This window comes from Rana temporaria, chromosome 5 (assembly GCF_905171775.1).
Source record: "Rana temporaria chromosome 5, aRanTem1.1, whole genome shotgun sequence".
Taxonomy (NCBI): Eukaryota; Metazoa; Chordata; class Amphibia; order Anura; family Ranidae; genus Rana; species Rana temporaria.
In genome coordinates this window covers 407,993,478-408,019,171 of record NC_053493.1, presented here as the reverse complement: position 1 = coordinate 408,019,171, position 25,694 = coordinate 407,993,478, and the positions used below count along the sequence as shown (strand labels likewise).

Below are 25,694 nucleotides of genomic sequence, written 5' to 3'. Positions count from 1 at the left end.
TGGCGGACACTTCGGTAAATTTTGACACATTTTTGGGACCATTGTCATTTTCACAGTAAAAAATGCATTTAAAATGCATTGTTTATTGTGAAAATGACAATTGCAGTTTGGAAGTTAACCACAGGGGGCGCTGTTGGGGTTATGTGTGACCTCAAGTGTGTTTACAACTGTAGGGGGGTGTGGCTGTAGTTGTGACGTCATCGATTGCGTCTCCCTATAAAAGGGAAGCACGGGGAAGCCGACCCACGGCTGGGTACTAGTACAGGACGTACAGGTACGTGCATGTGTCCAGCCGTGGCATTCTGCCGACGTATATGTGCAGGAGGCGGTCCTTAAGTGGTTAATTGGTCTCTTAAGCCTCGTACACTCGATCGGATTTCCATCAGCCAAAGCCATTGGATTTTGTCCGAAGGGCGTTGACCGTGAACTTGTTCTGCATACAGACGGCTCAACTTTGTCAGCCAACAAATACGAAGCTACGTGGTTTTTCAGCTCTTTAGCGCCACCCTTTGCGCAACTTCTGCTAATGTTGTTCTGTGGTTAGCATTGCTTCTGAGCATGCGTGTTTGTGCTTTTTTTTCCCGACAGACTTGGATAATCCGACATCACACATTTGTTGTCGGAAAATTTGAAAGCATGCTATCCAACATTAACCACTTAAGGACTACCGCATGACGATATACGTCGACAGAATGGCACGGCTGGGCACAAGGACGTACCTGTACGTCCCCTTTAACCACTTAAGGACCGCCTCCTGCACATATACGTCGGCAGAATGGCACGGCTGGGCAAAAGCACATACAGGTACGTCCTCTTTAAGTGCCCAGTCGTGGGTCGCGGGCGCACCCGGTCCGAAGCTCCGTGACCGTGACCGCGGGACCCGTGGACCCAATCGCCGCTGGAGTCCCGCGATCGGTCCTCCGGAGCTGAAGAACGGGGAGAGCTGTATGTAAACACACCTTCCCTGTTCTTCACTGTGGCGCCGTGATCGAACGTGTGTTCCCTTTTATAGGGAAACACAATCGATGACGTCACACCTACACCCACACCCCCCTACAGTTAGAAACAGACATGAGGTCACACATAACCCCTTCAGCGCCCCCTTGTGGTTAACTCCCAAACTGCAATTGTCATTTTCACAATAAACAATGAATTTTTAATGCATTTTTTGCTGTGAAAATGACAATGGTCCCAAAAATGTGTCAAAATTGTCCAAAGTGTCCGCCATAATGTCGCGGTCACGAAAAAAATCGTTGATTGCCGCCATTAGTAGTAAAACATTTTTTTTTTATAAAAATGCAATAAAACTATCCCCTATTTTGTAAATGCTATAAATGTTGCGCAAACCAACCGATAAACGCTTATTGCGTTTTTTTTTTATACCAAAAATAGGTAGACGAATACGTATCGGCCTAAACTGAGGAAAAAAATAATTATATATTTTTGGGGGATATTTATTATAGCAAAAAGTAAAAAATATTGCATTATTTTCAAAATTGTCGCTCTATTTTTGTTTATAGCGCAAAAAAAAAAAAAAAAAAAACGCAGAGGTGATCAAATACCACCAAAAGAAAGCTCTATTTGTGGGGAAAAAAGGACGCCAATTTTGTTTGGGAGCCACGTCGCACGAGCGCGCAATTGTCAGTTAAAGCGACACAGTGCCGAATCGCAAAAACTGGCCGGGTCCTTTAGCTGCCTAAAGGTCCGGGTCTTAAGTGGTTAAGAACCCAGCCATAGGTCGCGAGCGCACCGCTGGGGGCACGCTCGTGACCTGGTCCGAAGCTCCGTGACCGCGCCCGCGGACCCGTTCGCCGCCGGTGTCCCGCGATCGGGTCACAGGAGCTGAAGAACGGGGAGAGGTAAGGGTAAACACTCCTTCCCCGTTCTTCTCTGTGGCTTGTCACTGATCGTCTGTTCCCTGTCATAGGGAACGACGATCAGTGATGTCACACGCCCAGCCACACCCCCCTACAGTAAAAAACACACCATAGGACACACTTAACCCCTACAGCGCCCCCTAGTGGTTAACCCCTTCACTGCCATTGTAATTTTCACAGTAACCAGTGCATTTTTTAGCACGTTTCGCTGTGAAAATTACAATGGTCCCAAAAAAAATTCAAAGGTGTCCGATGTGTCCGCCATAATGTCGCAGTCACGAAAAAAATCACTGATCGCCGCCATTAGTAGTAAAAAAAACAAATATTAATAAAAATGCCACAAAACTATCCCCTATTTTGTAAACGCTATAACTTTTGCGCAAACCAATCAATAAACACTTATTACGATTTTCTTTTACCAAAAATATGTAGAAGAATACGTATCGGCCTAAACTGAGGAAAAAAAAAATAAGAATTATATATTTTTTGGGGGATATTTATTATAGCAAAAAGTAAAAAATATTGCATTATTTTCAAAATTGTCGCTCTATTTTTGTTTATAGCGCAAAAAATAAAAACCGCAGAGGTGATCAAATACCACCAAAAGAAAACTCTATTTGTGGGAAAAAAAGGACGCCAATTTTGTTTGGGAGCCACGTCGCACGACCGCGCAATTGTCAGTTAAAGCGACGCAGCGCCGAATTCGCAAAAAGGGGCATGGTCCGGGTCTTAAGCGGTTAAGGAAAAGTTAATTTTTATCAAGAATAAATTAGAATTTGGCTTGTGTAGCAATTGTATATGTAATATTCTTTTTTTCAGTATTTTTTTTTTACACAAAAGCAAATTTCTGTTTTAGAAGGATTTTTTTACAGAAATAAATAGGATAGGCATTCGTACTAATAACATTGAATTTTGTATTTTTCAAATGTAGAAATGAAGCACAATGACCTAAAAGGAACCAGCGGTGTACCCGCGATCCATTAATGGATACATTGTTTGGACGCATCAGATCAATATTACGCGTCTCTGACATTTAGCATTATCTTCTGCAAGAAATCACGATAATCTTTGGTGTCACTTTCCCAACACAGAATAATACGGTATCTGCACAACATAGCACAGCGATCAATGTCCCACAATACCCCGATCTATAGGAAACAGTGAAGAGATCAGCATAAGCTTCATCCAACTTAATAATCTATTGTGAGGTGTATTGATGAGGTCACGTCCAATCACATCTCACATTGTGAGCAAATTACCAAATACGCTCATTTCACCATTCTTTAGTTACTCTGTATATCTTCCTAATTGACCTCCATACCCTAAGACCCCTTTCACACTGGGGCGTTTTTCGGGCGTTTTTTAGGCGCTTTGGCGTTTAAAAAAAAGCCTGTAAAGCGCCTGAAAGAAGCCGCATCTGCAATCCCAATGTGAAAGCCCAAGTGCTTTCAGAGGCCTTTCACACTGCCAGCGCCCGAAAAACGCTGGTAAAGCGCTGCTAAGACCCTTTTCACACTGAGGCGCTTTTCAGGCGCTTTGGCGTTAAAAAAAGCTTCCTCAATGGGAAGGGGGCTTTAGGAGCGGTGTATTAACCGCTCCTAAAGCGCTGCAAAGAAGCTGCATGCAGGACTTTTTTTGACGCCCTGCCAGCTCAGCGCCTCAGTGTGAAAGCACTCAGGCTTTCACATTGGGATTGCAGATGCAGCTTCTTTCAGGTGCTTTTTTTAACGCTAAGACCACTTTCACACTGGGGTGTTTTTCAGGCGCTTTAGTGTGAAAGCACTCGAGCTTTCACATTGGGATTGCAGATGCAGCTTCTTTCAGGCGTTTTACAGGCGCTTTTTTTAACGCTAAAGCGCTTGAAAAATGCCCCAGTGTAAAAGGGCCCTTAAAGTGGAGTTCCACCCATAAATATAACATTACATCGGTAGTTTTAAAAAAATGTCATTAGTCCTTTACGAATTTTTTTTTATTTTTTAGATGCCTTCAAAGTGTTGTTGCTAGGCAGAATAGTTAATCTTCCCACTTCCTGCACCTAGGTGCTTAAGCTTCCTAACCTACACCGCACAGACTCCTGGGAATGTAGTGGGTGTAACTTTCCAGGAGTCTGTGCACTCCCCAGTCTCAAAGAATCATGTGACTTGGACAGCACAGGTGCTGAAACCTGATCTGACACTGCTTGTGCAGCACTGAGCATATGCGAGATCTGCAAGGCTGAAATCCAGGAAGTCATACAGTCTGGCTTTATGATGCCCACACTTAAGATGGCCCCGGTCAATTTCTATTTTATAAAGTGTCTAAATGCTGTAACAACCTAACAAAACGGACCTTAGTTTACAGACTAACTTTACTAGAATACATTAAGCTTGTGTATTACAGGGGTATTTATATTTAAAAAGTGAAATTGTGGCCGGAAATCCGCTTTAAGAAGGAACTCCAGTTTTTTTAACCACTTCAGCCCCGGACCATTTGGCTGGCCAAAGACCAGACCACTTTTTGCGATTCGGCACTGCGCCGCTTTAACTGACAATTGCGCGGTCGTGCGACGTGGCTCCCAAACAAAATTGACGTCCTTTTTTTCCACAAATAGAGCTTTCTTTTGGTGGTATTTGATCACCTCTGCGGTTTTTATAAACAAAAATAGAGCGACAATTTAAAAAAAATGCAATGTTTTTTACTTTTTGGTGTAATAAATATACCCCAAAAATATAATAAAAAATATTTTTTTTCCTCAATTTAGGCCGATACATATTCTTCTACATATTTTTGGTAAAAAAAATCGCAATAAGCGTTTATTGATTGGTTTGCGCAAAAGTTATAGGGGCAGATCCACGTACCTCCGCCCATCTTTCCGCCGGGCGCAGCGTATCTAAGATACACTACGCCGCCGTAACTTTTTTTTCCGAATCCGTAAGTTACGGCGGCGTAGTGTATCTTTGGTGGCGTAAGGGCGCGGAATTCAAATGGATGTAATGGGGGCGTGTTTCATGTAAATACGTCGTGACCCGACGTAAACAACGTTTGTTTTTTTAACGGCGCATGCGCCATCCGTGGGGGTATCCCAGTGCGCATTCTCGAAATGAAACCGGAACAAGCCAATGTTTAAGACGGTGATGTCATTCTACGCAAATCCCTATTCGCGAACGACTTACGCAAACGACGTAAAAAATTCAAAATGCGAACCGGGAACGACGGCCATACTTAACATTGAGTACGCCTCATAATAGCAGGTTTAACTATACGCCGGAAAAAGCCGAACGCAAACGATGTAAAAAAATGCGCCGGCCGGACGTACGTTTGTGGATCGCCTTAACAAGCTAATTTGCATACTCGACGCGGAACTCGACGGAAATGCCACCTAGCAGCCGCCGAAAAATTGCACCTAAGATCCGACGGCGTACTAAGACGTACGCCTGTCGGATCGATCCCAGATGCAGTCGTATCTTGTTTTGTAAATACAAAACAAAGATACGATGCGCAAAATTCGAAATTACGTGGTGTATCAAGAGATACGCCGGCGCAATTCTTTCGTGGATCTGGCCCATAGTGTCTACAAAATAGGGGATAGTTTTATGACATTTTTATTATTTTTTTTTTACTAGTAATGGCAGGGCCCCTGGGCAGTGCCCAGGTGTGCCCTCTCATTAAGACAGCCCTGCCCTACAGACAGCTAAAAGATCTTTGGTATCATGCTGCTGACTCTGCCAAATGGCGTTGGACCCAGAACTATTCAGACACCATCAGTCAGAAGGTCAATCCTTCTCAACTTATGGAACCCCTAGTAACCTCTGGAGGAACATTAGGGTTCCACAGAACCTTGGTTGGTAATGGATGAACTGCTTTTTTGTTACCACCAGTTGATCTGGAGGTCTCAGACCGCTATGGCGGACAGTATCACTATATCTTTCTCTTTAAAATTACAATGTTTTTAATATGTAAATATAATATGTTGGAACTTCCAATGAATACATTTTTCTATCTATTTGTATAATAAATACATTTTTTCACTTGAAATTTCTATTTTGTTGCCTTAAAAATCCCCACAACAGAGGTTTTTCATACTTCCTCACAATACAAGGGATGATGGCAACTACATGCCCAATCACATGAGTCGTCCTAATTTTTGGGAATGGATGATTTGGACACCTCTTGGAACCTTGTGGTGACAATTTGGAGTAGACCACTTTCTGTTCCAGCATGACTGTGCCAACATGCACAAAGCCAGTTCCATGTACACATGATTTGATGAGTTTGGTGTGGGGGAACTTGAGTGGCCTACCTACACAAAACCATGATTGGCCTACGCACAGCCTTGACCTCAACCCTACTGAACACTTTTGGGAAGACTTGTGAGCCAGGAGTCCTCATCCAAACCCCAGTATCTGACCTCACAAATGTTGTTTTAGCTGAATGTGGGCAAATTCTCTTGAGGAAAGCCTTCTTAGAAGGGCCTACACCAGGCATGTCCAAAGTCCGGCCTGCGGGCCAATTGTGGCCCTTGTTCCAGCTTAATGTGGCCCCACTGGTAATTTGGATATATATATCTTTTGTGGCCCCCAATGAATCCCTGAGCACCACTGGGATTTGTTGGGGGGCCACAAAAGCTATATACCGTATTTATTGTTCTGGCAGTCTCTGAGGGGACAGGGAGGGGGCTGGACGAGTCCTGTCAGATTACATACCGGAGAATCTCCTGTTTACTCAGCGGCATTTGTAATAGAAAGTAGATATGTGCATTCCTGTTCGTACGAATGTTATTTTCGTACGAAAATGTTCATTTTCGTACCCGCAGAATAATGTGTACATACGAAAAAATGAAAGCACCAAAATACGAAAACGACGGGATTACGAATGACCCGCATAACGAACAACCGCAAATACGAACGATCTGACGAAAATACGACAAAACGAAAACGGCAAAAGAACGAAAATTACATCTATAACAAAAGATTTGCATTCTGTATCCTGTTTGAATCCCCTCTCTGCTCGTATCCTCAGCCGCATGTCCACATGACACCTACAACAAAAGATTTGCATTCTGTATCCTGTTTGAATCCCCTCTCTGCTCGTATCCTCAGCCGTATGTTCACACGACATCCACAACAAAAGATTAGCACTCTGTATCTTGTTTGAATCCCTTCTCTGCTCGTATCCTCAGCCGCATGTCCACATGACACCTACAACAAAAGATTTGCATTCTGTATCCTGTTTGAATCCCCTCTCTGCTCGTATCCTCAGCCGTATGTTCACACGACATCCACAACAAAAGATTAGCACTCTGTATCTTGTTTGAATCCCTTCTCTGCTCGTATCCTCAGCCGCATGTCCACAAGACACCTGCAACAAAAGATTTGCATTCTGTATCCTGTTTGAATCCCCTCTCTGCTCGTATCCTCAGCCGTATGTTCACACGACATCCACAACAAAAGATTTGCACTCTGTATCTTGTTTGAATTCCTTCTCTGTTCGCACCCTCAGCCCTTGTACACACGACAGAGTTTCTCGGCAGAATTCAGCGAGAAACTCGGTCAGAGCCGGATTCTGCCGAGAAACTCTGTCGTGTGTACACTTTCAGCCCGATGGAGCCGCCGAGGAACTCGTCGAGAAAATAGAGAACATGTTCTCTATTTTCTCGTTGTTCTATGGGAGAACTCGGCCCGCCGAGCTCCTCGGCGGCTTCAGGGCTGAACTCGCCGAGGAACTCGATGTGTTTGGCACGTCGAGTTCCTCGGCCATGTGTACGAGGCCTCAGTCGTATGCTCACACGACATCCACAACAAAAGACCCGCACCCTGTATTTTGAATTCCTTTTTTCTGTTCGTATTTTGGATTCAACAGAATGCAAATCTTTTGCCACAGATGTCACACGAACACACGACCGAAAACACCAAAAGAAAAAGGACCCAAAACACAGAATGCAAATCCCTTGCCACAGATGTAATTTTCGTTTTTTTGAATGGGCAGTGAGTGTAGTTAGTGAAGCAGCTTCTCTTTTGTGCTGAGTAGTACAGTAAAGCCAAATAAACTTTTCTGTGGATTTTCATCTGAAGGGAGAGATCAGTTGGCCAGACTTTTGAACCCAAAAATGGTTTTCTGATGGAGTTTAAAAACGAACAAATTTTCTGAGAACGAACGGAAAACGATCGTTTTTATGTTTGTTGTTAAAAAAGTCTGACCAAGTGTATGGGGCTTAACAATAGTTAATATGGATAAGCCGCGTGTTGAAAGTGCCGCGAATCCCGCAATATATTTACGAAAGTACAAAATGACGAAAATCCTTTTTCTGTTCGTATTTTCAGTCGCATGTTCATATGACATCTATAACAATTTGTCATAGATGTCATATGAACATACGACCGAAAACACGAACAGAAAAAGGAATCCAAAACACAAAATGCAAATCATTGACGAAAATTCACGAAAATTATTGTCTAACAAGTAACGAACATGAATTAAACAGAATAACGAACCATCCCGCATGTACGAAAATAAAACGGTAACGAAAATACGAAACGATCGGAATACGAAAAAATCTCGTCGTACGAAAAACGAACGGGAACGAACAGGAAAACGGGCGTCTTACGAAAAACGAATGGAAACGAACCTACGGAACGATACGAAACAGAACAAAAAAAACGAAAAAAAATTCTGTGCACATGTCTAATAGAAAGTCACGTCTCCTGGGCTGTCATTGGATGACTGTTCTGTCTATCATAGGAGGTGTGACTTTGTATTAAAGAGACCGCCGAGCAAACTTGAGATTCTCCTGTATGTAATCTGTTTGCGCTCATCCCGCCCCCTCCCTGCCCCCTCAGAGGCTGCAGATGGCTTTGGATCAGGCTGCACTGATGGCAATGGTGAGGCTGCATTCAGAGGCTGCATTCATGGCAATGGTGAGGCTGCATTGATGGGCAGTGAACATTATTTTGCATTACAGTTCTTTATTTAAAATAAAAAAAAAAATCAAGAAACTTCTCTCTTAAAGTGAAGGTGTGTGTTATACGCTGATAACTATGGTATATCCAAATAACACACCCAAGCTCATCCTTAGACTCTTTACCACACACTGCCACAGAGGCAAGAGAATTCTTGTTGGGCAGTGTATTTGTTAATTTGCATTTAATTTAAATGGTTCAAATAATGTCAGGCAAAATGGTCGGCCCTCACGCACGTTCACTTCATCAAATCTGGCCCTCTTTGAAAAAAGTTTGGACACCCCTGGCCTACACAAAGCCTTGACCAGCCTACGCACAGCCTTGACGTCAACCCTACTGAACACTTTTGAGAAGACTTGTGAGCCAGCACTCCTCATCCAACCCCAGTAACTGACCTCACAAATGTTGTTTTAGCTGAATGTGGGCAATTTTTCTTGAGAAAAGCCTCCTTAGAAGAGCAAAAGGAAGATAGCTGCAGAGCCCTGACCTGAACATGACTGAATGCTATTGGGGAAGATTTACGCCAGTTCTCCTCATCCAACACCAGTACCTGACCTCACAAATGTTCTTTGAGCTAAATGGTAACAAATTCCCTTGGGCAAAGCCTTCTTAGAAAAGTGGAGGATGGTATAGCTTCAAAGGATAGCAACTTTATATTAAGATCCATGGTTTTGGAATTTAATGTCCAACAAGCTTGTATACAGTACGTGTGATGGTCAGGTATCCACAAACTTGACCATATAGTAAGGTGACCAGATTTTTTAAATGAAATCCGGGGACATATTCTTTTATTTTTGTTTACTAGTAATGGTGGCAATCAGAGACACTCTCCCCATCGCCACGGCCACCCACCTCACAGCCTGTCAAGTCATAAGCCCTGTACACATGATCGGTTTGTCCGATGAAAACAGACCGATGGACCGTTTTCATCGGACAAACCGATCACGTGTGGGCCCCATCGGTTTGATTTAGATTGGTGAAAAAAAATAGAACATGTTTTAAAATTTTCCTATGGATAAAAAAACGATAGAAAAAAACGGTCGTCTGTGTGGAAGTCCATCGGTCAAAAATCCACGCATGCTCAGAATCAAGTCGACGTATGCTCGGAAGCATTGAACTTAATTTTTCTCAGCACGTCATAGTGTTTTACGTCACCGCGTTGGACGCGGTCGGATTTTTGACTGATGGTGTGTAGGCAAGACTGATGAAAGTCAGCTTCATCGGATACCCCTAGAAAAAATCCATCGGATTAGATTCCATCAGATATCCGATCGTGTGTACAATGCTTAACTCTCCGGGCCCCGGCTACTACTGGGTGGGGAGCAAAGGAAGATCACTCCACCCGAGAAGGCAAGGAGATAAGCAGGCAGGCGGCTGGCCGGGACTTCAGCCAAGGCAGAAGAACATGCGAGCGGAGCTGAATGGGCATGCACCCGAAACTGAAGTAACATTCAGAAAGGGGCACAGATAATGGAAAAAAAGACACCCCTAAGCTAGCAGGAGTGGCAGAGCGGGGGGGGGGGGTGTAATTTTGATTTTTTTTTTTTTCTTTTTAATTCTGCACTGACTGTCTTTGAAATTGCCCCAGCCCCTGTTCAAATCCAATCCGGGGATTGTCCCCGGAAACCGGGGATGTCTGGTCACCCTACCATATAGTGTACTGCATTTATCTTCAAAACTGTAATAAGTTTCCTTTTAAGTCTTCCATATCTGGCATGTAGTTTCAAATTCTAAGCGACAGCTTGTTGCTTTACTTTTAACTGTCTAAATTTGGACACGCTACAAATAGCTAATTTGTTGAGTAGAGAGCTTGAATTAACAGGTCCCCCGGGTGAAGCTGGGCTTGCCCGAAAGTTTTTCAGTGATGGCCAGCAGCTGTTTCTTGTCCATTACCGCGGACCCCTCCTGTGCACTGCTGGCAGGGGGGGGGGGGAGAAAGGCGGCACATGCTGAGACACAAGCCTTACTCTGTATAAACACGCTATGGTGTCTTGTAGCTCTTTATGTGTGAATTCGGAGGATAATCTGCTTCTTCTATAAGGGAAATAGTGTATAGGGAAACACATTACAATATGAAAGATATAAACTGAATCCAAGTTTCCAACTCCTTTCTTTGATGGTTTTGCAGCAGCATTTTCCCAGCATAACTTTTTAAATCTCTTTTATTATTTTGATTGAAAAAAAGTAAGTCTTTTGTTATGAATACAAAACATTGCTACCAAGCTGGCCCATTGGACCTTATGACTTAGGTCATTACAGACTGCAAAGAGTCTATTATTTTCAATCAGGTAAGCCTGAAATTGAAATAAGTAAGGCACAACTAAAGTACTGATCTACTAAGCAGGAAGCAGAACCTGATTATGTAATGGGCAAATATGACCTAACACGCCTACGTAATTTCAACTTAATGCCGCGTACACACGATCGTTTTTCAACATGAAAAAAAACAAAGGGCCAGATTCACGTACAGCGGGCGCAAGTTTACGTAACCGGTTTACGTTACACCGCCGCAATTTTTCTGATTTAGTGCCCGATCCACAAAGCACTTACCTGGAAATTTGCGGCGGTGTATCGTAAACAGGTCCGGTGCAAGGCGGTCCAATTCAAATGGGGCGGGTACCATTTAAATTAGGCGCGCACCCGCGCCGGACGTACTGTGCATGCTCCCGTCGCAAATTTCCCGACGTGCTTTGCGCGAAATTACGACGCGCCAACGTTTTGTGAATCGCGACGTGAAAAAAGATTTATGCCGGGAAAAATAAAAGATTTTAAAAAAATTCAAAAGCGACGCGGGAAAGACGGGCATACTTTAACATGGTGGAGTACTTTTACACCCTATCTTTGCGACGGAAATCTAACACTCGCGACGACGTAACGACAGGAAAAAGCTTAGTGGATTGCCGTAACTCCTAATTTGCATACCCGACGCTGGTTTACGACGTGAACTCCCCCCAGCGGCGGCCGCGGTACTGCATCCTAAGATCCGACAGTGTAAAACAATTACACCTGTCGGATCTTATGGCTATCTATGCGTAACTGATTCTATGAATCAGTCGCATAGATAGAAACAGGGATACGACGGCGTATCAGGAGAAACACCGTCGTATCCCTTTTGTGAATCTGGCCCAAAGTTTTTCAGCATCTAGAAAAAACGTCGTTTTTTCCAACTTCATCATTAAAACGACGTTGCCCACACACAATCGTTTTTAAAAAATGCTCTAGCAAAGCGCGGTGACGTACAACACGTACGACGGCACTATAAAGGGGAAGTTCCATGCGGATGGCGCCACCCTTGGGGCTGCTTTAGCTGATTTTGTGTTAGTAAAAGACAATTCGCGCTTTTCTGTCTGTTACAGCGTGATGAATGTGCTTACTCCATTACGAATGGTATTTTTACCAGAACGAGCGCTCCCGTCTCATAACTTCATAACGATAATTTTTTACAACCTTAAAAACGACATCGTTAAAAACGTTGTTAAAAAATGCAGCATGTTCGAATTTTTTTTTTGTCGTTTTTCAGAACCTGAAAAATGATGTGAAGCCCACACACGATGATTTTAAATGACGTTTTATAAAAACTTCTTTTTTTTCATGCCGAAAAACAATCGTGTGTACGCGGCATTACACTCATTGGCCCGGATTCAGAAAGGAGATACGCCGGCGTATCTCCGGATACGCCGTCGTATCTCTGAGTGTGCGGCGTCGTATCTATGCGACTGATTCATAGAATCAGTTACGCATAGATAGCCCTAAGATCCGACCGGCGTAAGTGTCTTACACCATTGTATCTTAGGCTGCATATTTACGCTGGCCGCTAGGTGGTGCTTCCGTATATTTCAGCGATGAATATGCTAATTAGGTAGATACGCCGATTCAGAAATGTACGTTCGGCCGGCGTATTTTTTTACGTCGTTTACGTTAGGCTTTTTCCAGCGTAAAGTTACCCCTTCTATATGAGGCGTAGCCAATGTTAAGTATGGACGTTGTTCCCGCGTCGAGTTTTGAAAATTTTACGTCGTATGCGTAAGTCGTTCGCGAATAGGGCTGTACGTAAGTTACGTTCTCGTCTAAAGCAATGACGATTTGCGGCATAATTTCGAGCATGCGCACTGGGATTCTTTCACGAACGGCGCCACCCGGAAAGATACACCATGTATCTGAATCCGGCCCAATGTTTTTAAAACATGAAGGGCAGCATTGCAAGTTAGGTTTGTTGGTGCACGGCAATGCCATTCATTCTGAATGGCACCTCACCAATGCACCTACATTGCACCACACCACAAGAAGCTATCATTATAAAAAAATTGTGTGATCACCTTTTTTGGTGTGTTTCTCTACTTAAAGCAGTTCATTCAAATGAATGGCCTGCTTTAATGAATTAATACAGCATGAATCCAGCCATGAAGTGATTTTAAAGGCAGACGTTTTTTTTTTTTTACCTTAAGGGTCTCTCTCTCCTCATTGGCTCACACAGCAGCAGGAGCCATTGGCTCTGCTGCTGTCAATCACAGTCAGTGAGACAATTAGGAAAGAGAAGGGGGCTGGACCAAGCCATGCTCTGTGTATGAATGGACAATGCCCATTCACAGGAGTTTGGCTCGAGAACGAGTCTGCCTGAGTTCCCCATAGCAATAGGCTTGCTATTGGGGGGCACTCGGAAGGGGGGAGGAGATAAGACAGCCAGCAGGGGACCCAAAAGGAAGAGGATTGGGGCTGTTTCATGCAAAACCATTGCACAGAGCAGGTAAGTATAGCATGTTTGTTATTTATGTTTATTTTTAATTTTTAATTACAACCTTTAGAATCATTCCTCATTCACCTTTGTAGCTATGGGCATTGTGAGAAATTTATTTTCAAAGTTCACAACAGAAACACTGAAATCTCATCTCTTTTGGTATTACTTTCTATTGAGGCATAATCTTTGCAGCCTGCCAGCCCCATACAGCAAGTGCTTCTAATGCTGCGTACACACAACCGTTTTACATGACGTGAAAAATGCAATTTTTTTAATTGGTCATTAAAAACGATCGTGTGTAGGCTCCAGAGCATTTTTCTCAACGTGAAAAATGGGCATTCAAAATTTTTAACATGCTCCAATTGTTCTTGTTGTTTTGCACGTCATGAAAAATGGTCATGTGTAGGCTTTAACGACGGGGAAAAAACATGCATGCTCAGAAGCAAGTTATGAGGCGGGAGCGCTCGTTCTGGTAAAACTAGCATTTGTAATGGAGATAGCACATTCGTCACGCTGTAACAGACTGAAAACCACAAAGATTGAAAAGCGCGAATCGTCTCTCACCAAACTTTTACTGACACAAAATCAGCAAAAGCAGCCCAAAGGGTGGCGCCATCCGAATGGAACTTCCCCTTTATAGTGCCGTTGTACGTGTTGTACGTCACCGCGCTTTGCTCAAGCATTTTTTTTTCACGATCGTGTGTAGGCAAGGCAAGCTTGACAAGAATCACGCCGAGAAAAACGTTTTTTTTTCCATGACCTGAAAAATGGCCGCGTGTACGCGGCTTCAGCTATTGGAAATCAATGGAAACCAACTTTGTTGTGATCTTTAGGGATTTTTGAGGATCAATTACTTCACAGTACAAGCAACTAGAGAGGTCAGGGATGGTTTGTTTGACTGCTTGTTAAGAATCTGTAAATATATGAATATGTACATGTTTATTTAGTATTTTCTTATGTAGCTGTTTACTCAGGCCAGTGAAGAAAAATATTCTTTACACTGGCTTTTAGTTGTTAAATGACTTGGTTTCCTAATTTTACACAATATTATTTTTTCTGTGTTGCCCATCCCTTTCCTCTTTGTAGGTTTTTCAAGGGGGTCAAAGATGGAGTATAAATGTAAATGCACTGATTTGTAAAGGGGCAGTAATAGTAGTGCGATAAAAATTGATCTACAAATGTCTTCTGAAACATGTTATAAGTCTATGAATGTATTAGAAAAACTTGTCACTAGTCTACGATTGTCTTCTGAAACGTGGCATCGGTTCATAAAAGTCTTCTGAAACATGCTCCTATCCTATAATTGTTTTCTAAAACGTGTTACCAGACTATGAATGTCTTCTGAAACGTGTCCCCAGTCTACAACGGGTCTGAAAATCTTCTGAAACCTGTTCCCACTCCCCAGTTTATGAATGTTTTCTGAAACGTGTCACCAGACTATGAATGTCTTCTGAAACGTGTCCCCAGTCTACAACGGGTCTGAAAATCTTCTGAAACCTGTTCCCACTCCCCAGTTTATGAATGTTTTCTGAAACGTGTCACCAGTCTATGAATGTCTTCTGAAACATGTACCCGGTCTACAACGTGTATGAAAGTCTTCTGAAACATGTCCCCAGTCTATGAACCCTTTCTGAAATATGTAACCACCAGTCTATGAATGTCTTCTGAAACGTGTCCCCAGTCTACAACAGGTCTGAAAATCTTCTGAAACCTGTCCCCACTCCCCAGTTTATGAATGTATTCTGAAACGTGTCACCAGTCTGTGAATGTCTTCTGAAACGTGTCACCTTTCTATGAATGTCTTCTGAAACATGTCCCCGGTCTACAACGTGTATGAAAGTCTTCTGAAACATGTCCCCAGTCTATGAACCCCTTCTGAAACATGTCACCACCAGTCTCTGAATGTCTTCTGAAACATGTCCCCAGTCTACAACATGTATAAAAGTCTTCCGAAACATGTCCCCAGTCTATGATAGTCTTTTAAAACATGTCACCAGTCTATGAATGTCTTCTGAAGCGTATCAGCATTTTAAAAAAGTCTTCCAAAATGTGCTAGCCTATAATTGTTTTCTGAAACGTATTCCCATTCTATAAATGGCTTTGGAAACATGTCCCCAGTCAATGGATGGACTCTGAAATGTGTCCCCAGTCTATGAATGTTTTCTGAAACATGTCCCCACTCTACAACTGGTCTGAAAATCTTCTGAAACATGTCTCCACTCCCCAGTCTATGAATGTCTTCTGAAACATGTCCCCACTCTACAACTGGTCTGAAAATCTTCTGAAACATGTCTCCACTCCCCAGTCTATGAATGTCTTCTGAAACATGTCCCCGGTCTACAACGTGTATGGAAGTCTTCTGAAACATGTCCCCAGTCTATGAAACTCTTCTGAAACATGTCACCAGTCTAAAAAATGTCTTCTAAAACGTGTCACCAGTTTATGCATGTCTTCTGAAATGTGTCCACAGTTTATGAATGTCTTCTGAAACATTCTCCCAGTCTCTAAATGCCCTCTGAAACGCGTTCCCAGTCTGTAAATCTCTTTTGAAATGTGTTTCCAGTCAATGAAGGTCTACTGAAAAACGTCCCCAGTCTATGAGTATTTTCAGAAACAAGTTCCCGGCCTATGAATGCATTCTGAAACAAGTTCCCAATTTATGAATGTCTTCTGAAATGTGTCCTAAGTCTATGCATGTCCTCTGAAACCTGCTACCAGCCTATGAATATCAAGCATGGCCCCAGTCTCCAACAACTCCTACAGCAAGTTTGCATTCCCTGACCATCATTTAGAACAGGGATCCTCAAACTACGGCCCTCCAGCTGTTTCAGAACTACATATGCCATGAGGCATTGTAAAACTCTGACATTCACAGACATGACTGGGCATGATGGGAATTGTAGTTTGAAGACCCATGATTTAGAACATGCTCATAGTCCCTGACCATCTCCTGTTGCATGCTTACAGTCTCTGATAACTTTCTGTGGTATTACGTTCACTGAATATTATGAATGGCCCTTTGGTAACGCCAGGGGCCACACTTGAGGCCCCCAATATCATGAAAGTTAGTCACCATTACTTAACAGCTTGGACCAAGATATACTGTAATTAGTGGGGCCCATACATTATACTTTCTCTTCTCTATAAGGGCTAGTTTCAAAATGTGGTAGCTTTCTAAGGAGCGATCCATAAGGATTCCTTTTAGAGGGTTTAACAGGCATAAAATAGGTGTTATATCATTTCCTCGCCGCCTGTTTTACCAACTAAAGCCCGCACCACTGCACTACAACCATGTGTGTTGCACTTGAATGGGTTGAGTTTGGCGTGATGGAGGGTTAATTTTTGACATGAAAAGCATTGCAGCCACTTCATGTGTATACCCCCATATGGTTGCCTTTACAGCTTAAAGGGGGCAGTTGGGGAGCAGGAAAAAAAGTAGCTCAACTGCCTGATTTACCCCCCCCCCCCCCTCATCCACAAGTGTAAACTAAGCATTGAAGTAAAATGGCTGCCCACGAGTACATACCGGTATATTTTTACAAAATCGAACTAAAAATTGAAGCTAAAATAGTCTGTAAGTTGACTGATGGAACTTTGGGCAGGTAAGTAAATTGCCACCAACTCCTTGATGCGGGGCGAATGAATTGAAAAATAATTTCGGCAACAGAGCTGGGAAATAGCAGTTGCGATAATTCAGATGTCGGAAAGTGTCTACAAAGCCTCAATCACCTTTCTGATGATACGCCAGACACCTCGGAGAACGAGTGTAAGAGCCTTTGTGCGTCCGGATGGGATCCGGCTCCCAGGAGCAATACATTACTTCCTTTCATTGCGCTATCACACATCACTGGGGTCGGGAATTAGTTTCTGCCTCTGATATATTCAGAATGGAACCGTGACATTGCTACGTATTACATTTGTCACTTTATATAACCCTACCTGGCAGATAGAATTCTGCAGCGGCTTAACCATTTCCTGCAAAGAGCTTTATTCATGTCAAAGGAAATGTTACAGACTGGAGCGTGAGGCCCTTAAAGAGGACCTGTTAGGATGAAAAAATGGGAGCTTACAACTTGTTATGGAAGGTAAAGCTGATCTCCGGCCTTCCATAGTTGTACAGGATCCTCTCCTGGCGCTGCCATTTTTGATGATTGTCCAGTTGCAACAAAGGGCTTTACCTTCCTGGAATTCTGCATTTGGAGTTCTACCGGGTTTTACACGTTCCCAACTTCCTTGACTATGCCATCATTGTACATGTGAGCAGGCCTGTTGCGACAGGACAGGCAAACCAAGCAACTGCTTGGGGCCCCGTGTTGGCCTGGGGCCCCTCCCTCCCAACTTGCTCGCTGCACCAGAGAAGGAAGGTGGATGTGAATGTTGGAAGCATCAAGAACCAAGAAGCAATCTTCAGCAGTGGCCTAACCCCCCCCCCCCCGCCTTCTCATCTTGAATTAACCCCCCCAGGAGCACCCCTGCTTGAATAAACTCAGCAGCAAACCCCCCTCCCCTTCTCAACTTGAAAACAAATGTCGTTGTCCATTTTGCTTGGGGCCCCCAAATTCCTTCAAACGGCCCTGCATGTGAGCTGATGTCATCTGCCAGGTTCAGAAGCCCTTAGAGCCCTTTAGAACATCTGCTCATGCAACAGCACAGGCAAAAAAAATAAAAAATCAGTTAAAAAAACATATAATATATATACATAGCGAGGTTCCCACACATTGGCCCAGATTCAGGTAGAGCCGCGCAATATTTGCGTGGGCAAAGGGCAACGATTTTTGCTCTGCGCCCACGCAAATATTTCGATTTGCCCGCGATTCACGGAGCAGTAGCTCCGTAAATTGCGCGGGCGCTATGCTAATTTGCCCTGCGTAAGGGCGCCTAATGTAAATGATCCCGCCGGGGGCGGGAATCATTTAAATTAGGCGCGCTCCCGCGCCGAGCGAACAGCGCATGCTCCGTCGGGAAACTTTCCCGACGTGCATTGCGGCAAATGACGTCGCAAGGACGTCATTTGCTTCTAAGTGAACGTGAATGGCGTCCAGCGCCATTCACGAATCACTTACGTAAACGACGTGAAATTCAAATTTCACGAGCGGGAAGGGCGGCTATACTTTAGCATTGGCTGCCCCTACTATGAGAAGGGGCAGCCTTACGCTAAAGCCGCCGTACGGAAACTCCGTACCTGGCGTGCGCTGGGCCCGGGCAAGTTTTGTGAATCGGTGATAGTATGCTATTTGCATACTATACGCCAATCACAATGGCCGCGCCCCCTAGCGGCCAACGCAAGAATGCAGCCTAAGATATGAAGGCATAAGGAGGCTTATGCCTGTCATATCCTAGGCTGCAGTCCGCGTAGCGATGTTCCTGAATCAGGGGCATTCGCTACGCGGGAGCAAAACAGCTATTGCGCAGCGCAACCGATGGTTGCGCGGGCGCAATAGCTTCTTGAATCTGGGCCATTGTCTTTTGGGATGAAGGTCAAAGGATTTTGCCTAAATGTTTAACAGTATCCATAGATAAAATGAGATCATATCCCCATGCAGCTGATAAAGTAAGATGTGTGTGGTCAGATCCATAAATGAATACCTGGGATTTCTCTCATCACTTCTGAAGAAGATACTGCAGAGTAATCACGTTATACTTTAATCTGATAGACAGCAAGAGACTTTCCCGCTGTAGGGAATCATCCCAGCAATGTATATAATACACAATGTACTACTGCAGAGTGTTGTATTACTATATACAAAAATAGAAGTCGGATAATTCGTTTTAGTATGGAAACTATTAATAATTGAAGAATAAAATGATTTGTTTGTCTACAGGGATCTTTATAATAGAAAGAAGCTGTGCTAATTCTCAGGCCCCGTACACACGTCCGAGAAACTCGACGGGCAAAACACATCATTTTGCTCGTCGAGTTCCTTGTGAAGCCGCCGAGGATCTCGGCGAGCCGAAATTTCCCATTGAACAATGAGGAAATAGAGAACATGTTCTCTATTTGGCCCGACGAGATCCTCGTCGGCTTCCTCGGCCAAAAGTGTACACACGACCGGGTTTCTCGGCAGAATACGGCTCCGATCGAGTTTCTGGCTGAATTCTGCCGAGAAACTCGGTCGTGTGTACGGGGCCTCAGTGTGGTTTAACAATCATGACCACCTTTCTGGATAAAGCATGCACTGTTTATTAGACTGTTAGGGCTAGTTTACACTTCAAAACATGGCTTCGGACAGGCTTTGTTAAAGCTCTCTGAATGCCTGTCACTAAATAAAATGGTTAGCTTACAGCCCTATTTACACCTGCTTTTGCTTGATGCTTCGATGAAGCTTGAATGAGGCTTCGGTGAGGCTTCGGTGAGGCTTTGTGGGGTTTTGATGAGGCTTCGGTGGGGCTTCTGTAGGGCTTCAGTGGGGCTTCAAGCGAGCTTTGCCATAAACTTCTATGGAGGCTTTGAAGCACCACTGAAGCGACATGGGGTATAATTTTTTAAGCAATGTCAAAGCAAAGCAAAAGCAAGGTGTAAACAGGACTATAAGCTAATGATTTTATTTAGTGACAGGATCTTTGACCGGCGTTCAGAGAGTTTTAACAAAGCCTGTCCGAAGCCTTGTTGAAGCCGAAGCAAGTGTTGGTTTACTAAAACTGGAGAGTGCAAAATTTGGTGCAGCTTCCTTTACCTTAGTGCAGTCCTCCTTCACTTACCTCATCCTTCCATTTTGCTTTTAAATGTCCTTATTTATTCTGAGAAATCCTCACTTCCTGTTCTTCTGTCTGTAACTCCACACAGTAATGCAAGGCTTTCTCCCTGGTGTGGAGTGTCGTGCTCGCCCCCTTCCTTGGACTACAGGAGAGTCAGGATGCCCACTAACACACAGCTCCTTTCTCTATCTGCAACATAGAGGGCGTCCTGACTTTCCTGTAGTCCAAGGGAGGGGGTGAGCACGACACTCCACACCAGGGAAAAAGCCTTGCATTACTGTGTGTAGTTACAGACAGAAGAACAGGAAGTGAGAAATAAAGACATTTAAAAGCAAAATAAAAGGATGAGGTAAGTGAAGGAGGACTGCACTAAGGTACAACCCCTTTAAACCATGGTTGTCCAACCTGCACCCCTCCAGCTTTTGCAGAGCTTTAGGTTCCATCATACCTCTCCCTTTGGGAGCCAAGTTCCATCATACCTCTCCCTTCGGGAGCCAAGTTCCATCATACCTCTCCCTTTGGGAGCCGAGTTCCATCATACCTCTCCCTTTGGGAGCCAAGTTCCATCATACCTCTCCCTTTGGGAGCCAAGTTCCATCATGTCTCTCCCTTCGGGAGCCAAGTTCCATCATACCTCTCCCTTCGGGAGCCAAGTTCCATCATACCTCTCCCTTCGGGAGCCAAGTTCCATCATACCTCTCCCTTTGGGAGCCAAGTTCCATCATACCTCTCCCTTTGGGAGCCAAGTTCCATCATACCTCTCCCTTCGGGAGCCAAGTTCCATCATACCTCTCCCTTCGGGAGCCAAGTTCCATCATACCTCTCCCTTTGGGAGCCAAGTTCCATCATGCCTCTCCCTTTGGGAGCCAAGTTCCATCATGCCTCTGCTCTTGGGTGTCATGCTTGCAACTGTCAGCCTTGCAATGCCTCATGGGACTTTCCTTGCAATGCCTCATGGGACTTTCCTTGCAATGCCTCATGGGTCCTCTAAATCCGCAACAGCTGGAGGGCCATAGGTTGGACACCCATGCCTACAGGCTTAGTCATAGAGAACATCAAGGTGCCCAAGATCCCAGTGTGGCTGTGTTTTTTTTTAAATATTGACGTGCCTAAGTTCTGTTTTGCTTTCAACAGTTTAATTTTTATTTTTTGGGGGTTTTCCTATGCTAATAACTTATTTTTATTTTTCAGGGTGAAAGAGGCTTGGATGGGTTCCCTGGGAAGCCAGGATCTGAAGGTAAAGAGGTAAGCAATGTGAACTTAAAGCCCAGCTGCATCCAAATCTGATAATTCAGTTTTTGGTTGGTGACTGGTGGATTGAATTATCCGCTGACCAGTGTCGGCTAGGGCTCACTTTTCCTTATGGGCGGCCCAGTGTTACTGATTGAATTCAGGACCCCAGCTCTGCAAGTCCAGAATTCTCATCACTGAACCATTGTGCTCTCCATCTCCTAATCAATCTATCTGTAACAGAATATAATAATATTTTCTTTTTTTTTCCTTATCAGGGTCCTAGGGGCGACATTGGTTTACCGGGTCTAAAAGGACTTAAAGGAGATCATGTAAGTGGTACCTCCTGCATTGCCAATCCTGTAGTCCCAACCCTACGTTGCTTCTCCTGCTCCTGGATAGGCCTCAGGTAGCCTGGCAGCCAGGTCTCCCCAGGATAGGCCTCTGGCTTCCCGTCTAGCAACCCGGGCGACTTAACACACATCCACCTAGACAGCCGGCCAGGTGGCACCGAACGCCGATCACCTGCCAATTGGCTGAGACACCCCATCCATTCATAATCTGACCTTGCTATGCCCTTGTCAATCTAATGCCACCAGCCACAGTGCCACCTAGTGACAGAAGAGGGTGCAGAAATTCCAGAATTAGAGAGAAATCAGAGGATCTTCTAACAATTAGCCAGGACTATTACTACCTGGCAAACTAAATTTGTTAGCAACCCTGCCTTAAAGCGGGGGTTCACCCAAAAAAAAAATTCTAACATTACATTGAGCCGAGTTGTGAGAATGACATTAGGCTGTTTTTCCTTGCCGTACATACCGTTTTATCTAAATTTTCACAGCGGCTTCCGGGTATGTAATCTGCGAGACTGGGCGTTCCTATTCACATGTTAATTGATTGACATGCTTCCGACCGGCGCATACAGCGCGTCACGAGTTGCCGAAAGAAGCCGGACTGCGAGTCGGCTCTATACGGCGCCTGCGCACCGACGTTCGGCTTCTTTCGGCAACTCGTGACGCGCTGTATGCGCCGGTCGGAAGCATGTCAATCAATTAACATGTGAATAGGAACGCCCAGTCCCGCAGATTACATACCCGGAAGCCGCGGTGAAAATATAGATAAAACGGTATGTACAGCAAGGAAATAAAAAAAAACAGCCTAATGTCATTCTCACAACTCAGGTCAATGTAATGTTAGAATTTTTTTTTGGGTGAACCCCCGCTTTAAGACCAGTGTGCTACAGGATGATTATCTAATAAAGCCATTTTGGACCATGGTGTGGTGCCCTTACTGTTTCTTGCATATTTGGACTCCAGACCCACCTACCTTTGGGGATGCTCCAGTACATGTGACCACTCTCACTGGAGTGTAAGGATGAGCTGAATACCTCCCGCCCCCCCCCCCCCGGTTCGGCCCGCACCAGAACTTGTTTTAAAAAGGGACTTTTTTTGGGAGCAGTGATTTTAATAATGCTTAAAGCGAAACAATAAAAGTCAAATATTCCTTTACATTTTTGTGGGGTGTCTATAGTATGCCTGTAAAGTGGCAAATTTCTCCCGTGTTTAGAACAGTCCCTGCACAAAATGAAAATTCTAAAGGGAATTTAAAACTAATCGCGGCTGTAATGAATTGTCGGGTCTCGGCAATACAGATAAAAGTCATAGAAAAAAAGCGGCATTGGTACCCACCCCCCCCCAGTCCAAGAACCGGCGAGCGAGCGGGAGAAGAATCGGGGAGCGCCGACATGATAGCGGAGAGCGGAGAAGATGGAAGAAGACCCCCGGAGAGCGGAGAAGACCCCCTAGGGTGGGGGGCCGATATCTGGGGGCCCCCTTATTAAATAATAAGCCCCCCGCCCCAGACCCCGACAACCAACGGCCAGGGTTGTCGGGAAGAGGCCCTGTCCTTATCAACATGGGGACAGGGTGCTCTGGGGTGGGGGGGCCGCAGTGCGCCCCCCTGCCCCAGAGCACCCAACCCCCCCATGTTGAGGGCATGCGGCCTGGTACGGCTCAGGGGGGGGGCACTCGCTCGTCCCCACTCCTTTCCTGACCGGCCGGGCAGCGTGCTTTGGATACGGGTCTGGTATGGATTGTGGGGGGACCCCCACGCCTGGTATGCTCCTGGGGGGGAACCCATGCCGTTTTTTTATTTAAAATTTGGCATGGAGTTCCCTATCAGGATTCATACCAAATGCCGCAGCTAGAATTGGCGGGAATCCAAGTCGGATTCCCGTCGCTTCTATGACGGCTTTGTCTCCATCGCGGCAAGCCGCGATGGGGCTCTTGGTGGTCAATCTCGCCGAGAAAGGGAGCGAGATTGACACAATATCGCGGTCACCTACTGTATATGCAATTTCCCATCTCAAAAACTGAGGCAGCAGACTTTGTGAAAATTAGTATTTGTGTCATTCTCAAAACGTTTGGCCATGGCTGTATATATATACACATACACAGTATGGTGCTATATATAGTGCCTAAAAGCTGGTCAATCAAATTGCCATACCATTATTTTGCCTTTTTTTACCTATACACTGTCATTGAGTGTGTTTTATGTCTTTGTATATAGGGTAATAAAGGAGAAGCAGGCCCTCCCGGAATACCTGGCAATGTTGTAAGATCTTTTCCATTTCCCGTTCTTTTGGTGTGGGATAATCATCAATGATGTTCATCAATTTTTTATTTTTTTTTGTTCTAGATACAGAAGGAAGGACTGAAAGGAGAACAAGTAAGATTAGTTTGTCTAGAAAAAAAAATGATATGTGTACTGACATTGACAAAAACATTTTACTTACAACTGATGAGCAGAAGATAAGTTCTGGTAGAATAGTAAAATGTAATGTAGGTGCGGTACAAATGAAGTGGTTGCGTTGCAGTAGGGTGTGATAAGATAACTTGACGCATGTGATCACAAACTCTGTATTCGATCGTTCTGGGTCACTGCCCTGATTCGAGTTCACTGACGGCATTGAACCTGCCAGACTGTCACCATTACATGCCAGAATGTGCCACCATTACATGCCTCACTGTGCCACTACATGCCTCACTGTGCCATTACATGCCAGACTGTGCCACCATTACATGCCAGACTGTGCCACTACATGCCTCACTGTGCCATTACATGCCAGACTGTGCCACCATTACATGCCAGACTGTGCCACTACATGCCTCACTGTGCCATTACATGCCAGACTGTGCCACCATTACATGCCAGACTGTGCCACTACATGCCTCACTGTGCCATTACATGCCAGACTGTGCCAACATTACATGCCAGACTGTGCCACTACATGCCTCACTGTGCCATTACATGCCAGACTCACTGTGCCCCATTACATGCCTCACTATGCCACTACATGCCTCACTGTGCCATTACATGCCAGACTCACTGTGCCCCATTACATGCCTCACTGTGCCACTACATGCCAGACTCACTGTGCCCCATTACATGCCTCACTGTGCCACTACATGCCAGACTCACTGTGCCCCATTACATGCCTCACTGTGCCACTACATGCCAGACTCACTGTGCCCCATTACATGCCTCACTGTGCCACTACATGCCAGACTCACTGTGCCCCATTACATGCCTCACTGTGCCACTACATGCCAAACTCACTGTGCCCCATTACATGCCTCACTGTGTCACTGCATGTCTTGACGATCCCTTACCTTATCCCAAGACATGCAGTATCTGTCAGACTGCGGCCGCCCATTTTTTCAAAAGCCGCGCCTCCTCCTTCTGCTGTTCCGTGACAGGCGGAACACTCAGCTTCCCAGGAGACACTGTGTTCAGTGTTCGCCTATCACGGAGGCCCTCTCGTCCTCGGTCTCGGACGAGAGGGCCTCCGTGATAGGCGGAACACTGAACACAGTGTTCCGCCTATAACGGAACAGCAGAAGAAGGAGGTGCGGCTTTTGAAAAATGGACTGCCGCGGTCTGCATGTTAGGTTACCGGCGTATAAGATGACCCCTGACTTTTAAGAAGAATTTCAGGGGTTAAAAAGTCATCTTATACGCCGGAAAATACAGTATGTGGAAGTTCCATGCTGTGCACAGATATCATGCCTGGTTTGTTCTAAAGTTAATCTAGAAATTTTCCTATATCCTGTAGATAGCCACTTGAAGTGGATGTAAACCCTTACAAACCACTTTATGCTACAGGTAATCCTATATCAAGGCTTACCTGTAGCTACCCCGGATATCTCCTAAACCTGCATG

General features: G+C 44.7%; 1 protein-coding gene across 1 annotated transcript in view; it reads left to right on the top strand.

Annotated features, from left to right (window-relative positions):
- COL22A1 (collagen type XXII alpha 1 chain) overlaps positions 1–25,694 on the top strand; it is a 513,833-nt gene that overhangs the window by 258,705 nt on the left and 229,434 nt on the right. The window contains exons 17-20 of the mRNA XM_040355007.1: positions 21,435–21,488; positions 21,752–21,805; positions 24,042–24,086; positions 24,171–24,200. Coding sequence (XP_040210941.1) covers positions 21,435–21,488; positions 21,752–21,805; positions 24,042–24,086; positions 24,171–24,200 — 183 coding nt within the window. The remainder of the gene's footprint in view (positions 1–21,434; positions 21,489–21,751; positions 21,806–24,041; positions 24,087–24,170; positions 24,201–25,694) is intronic.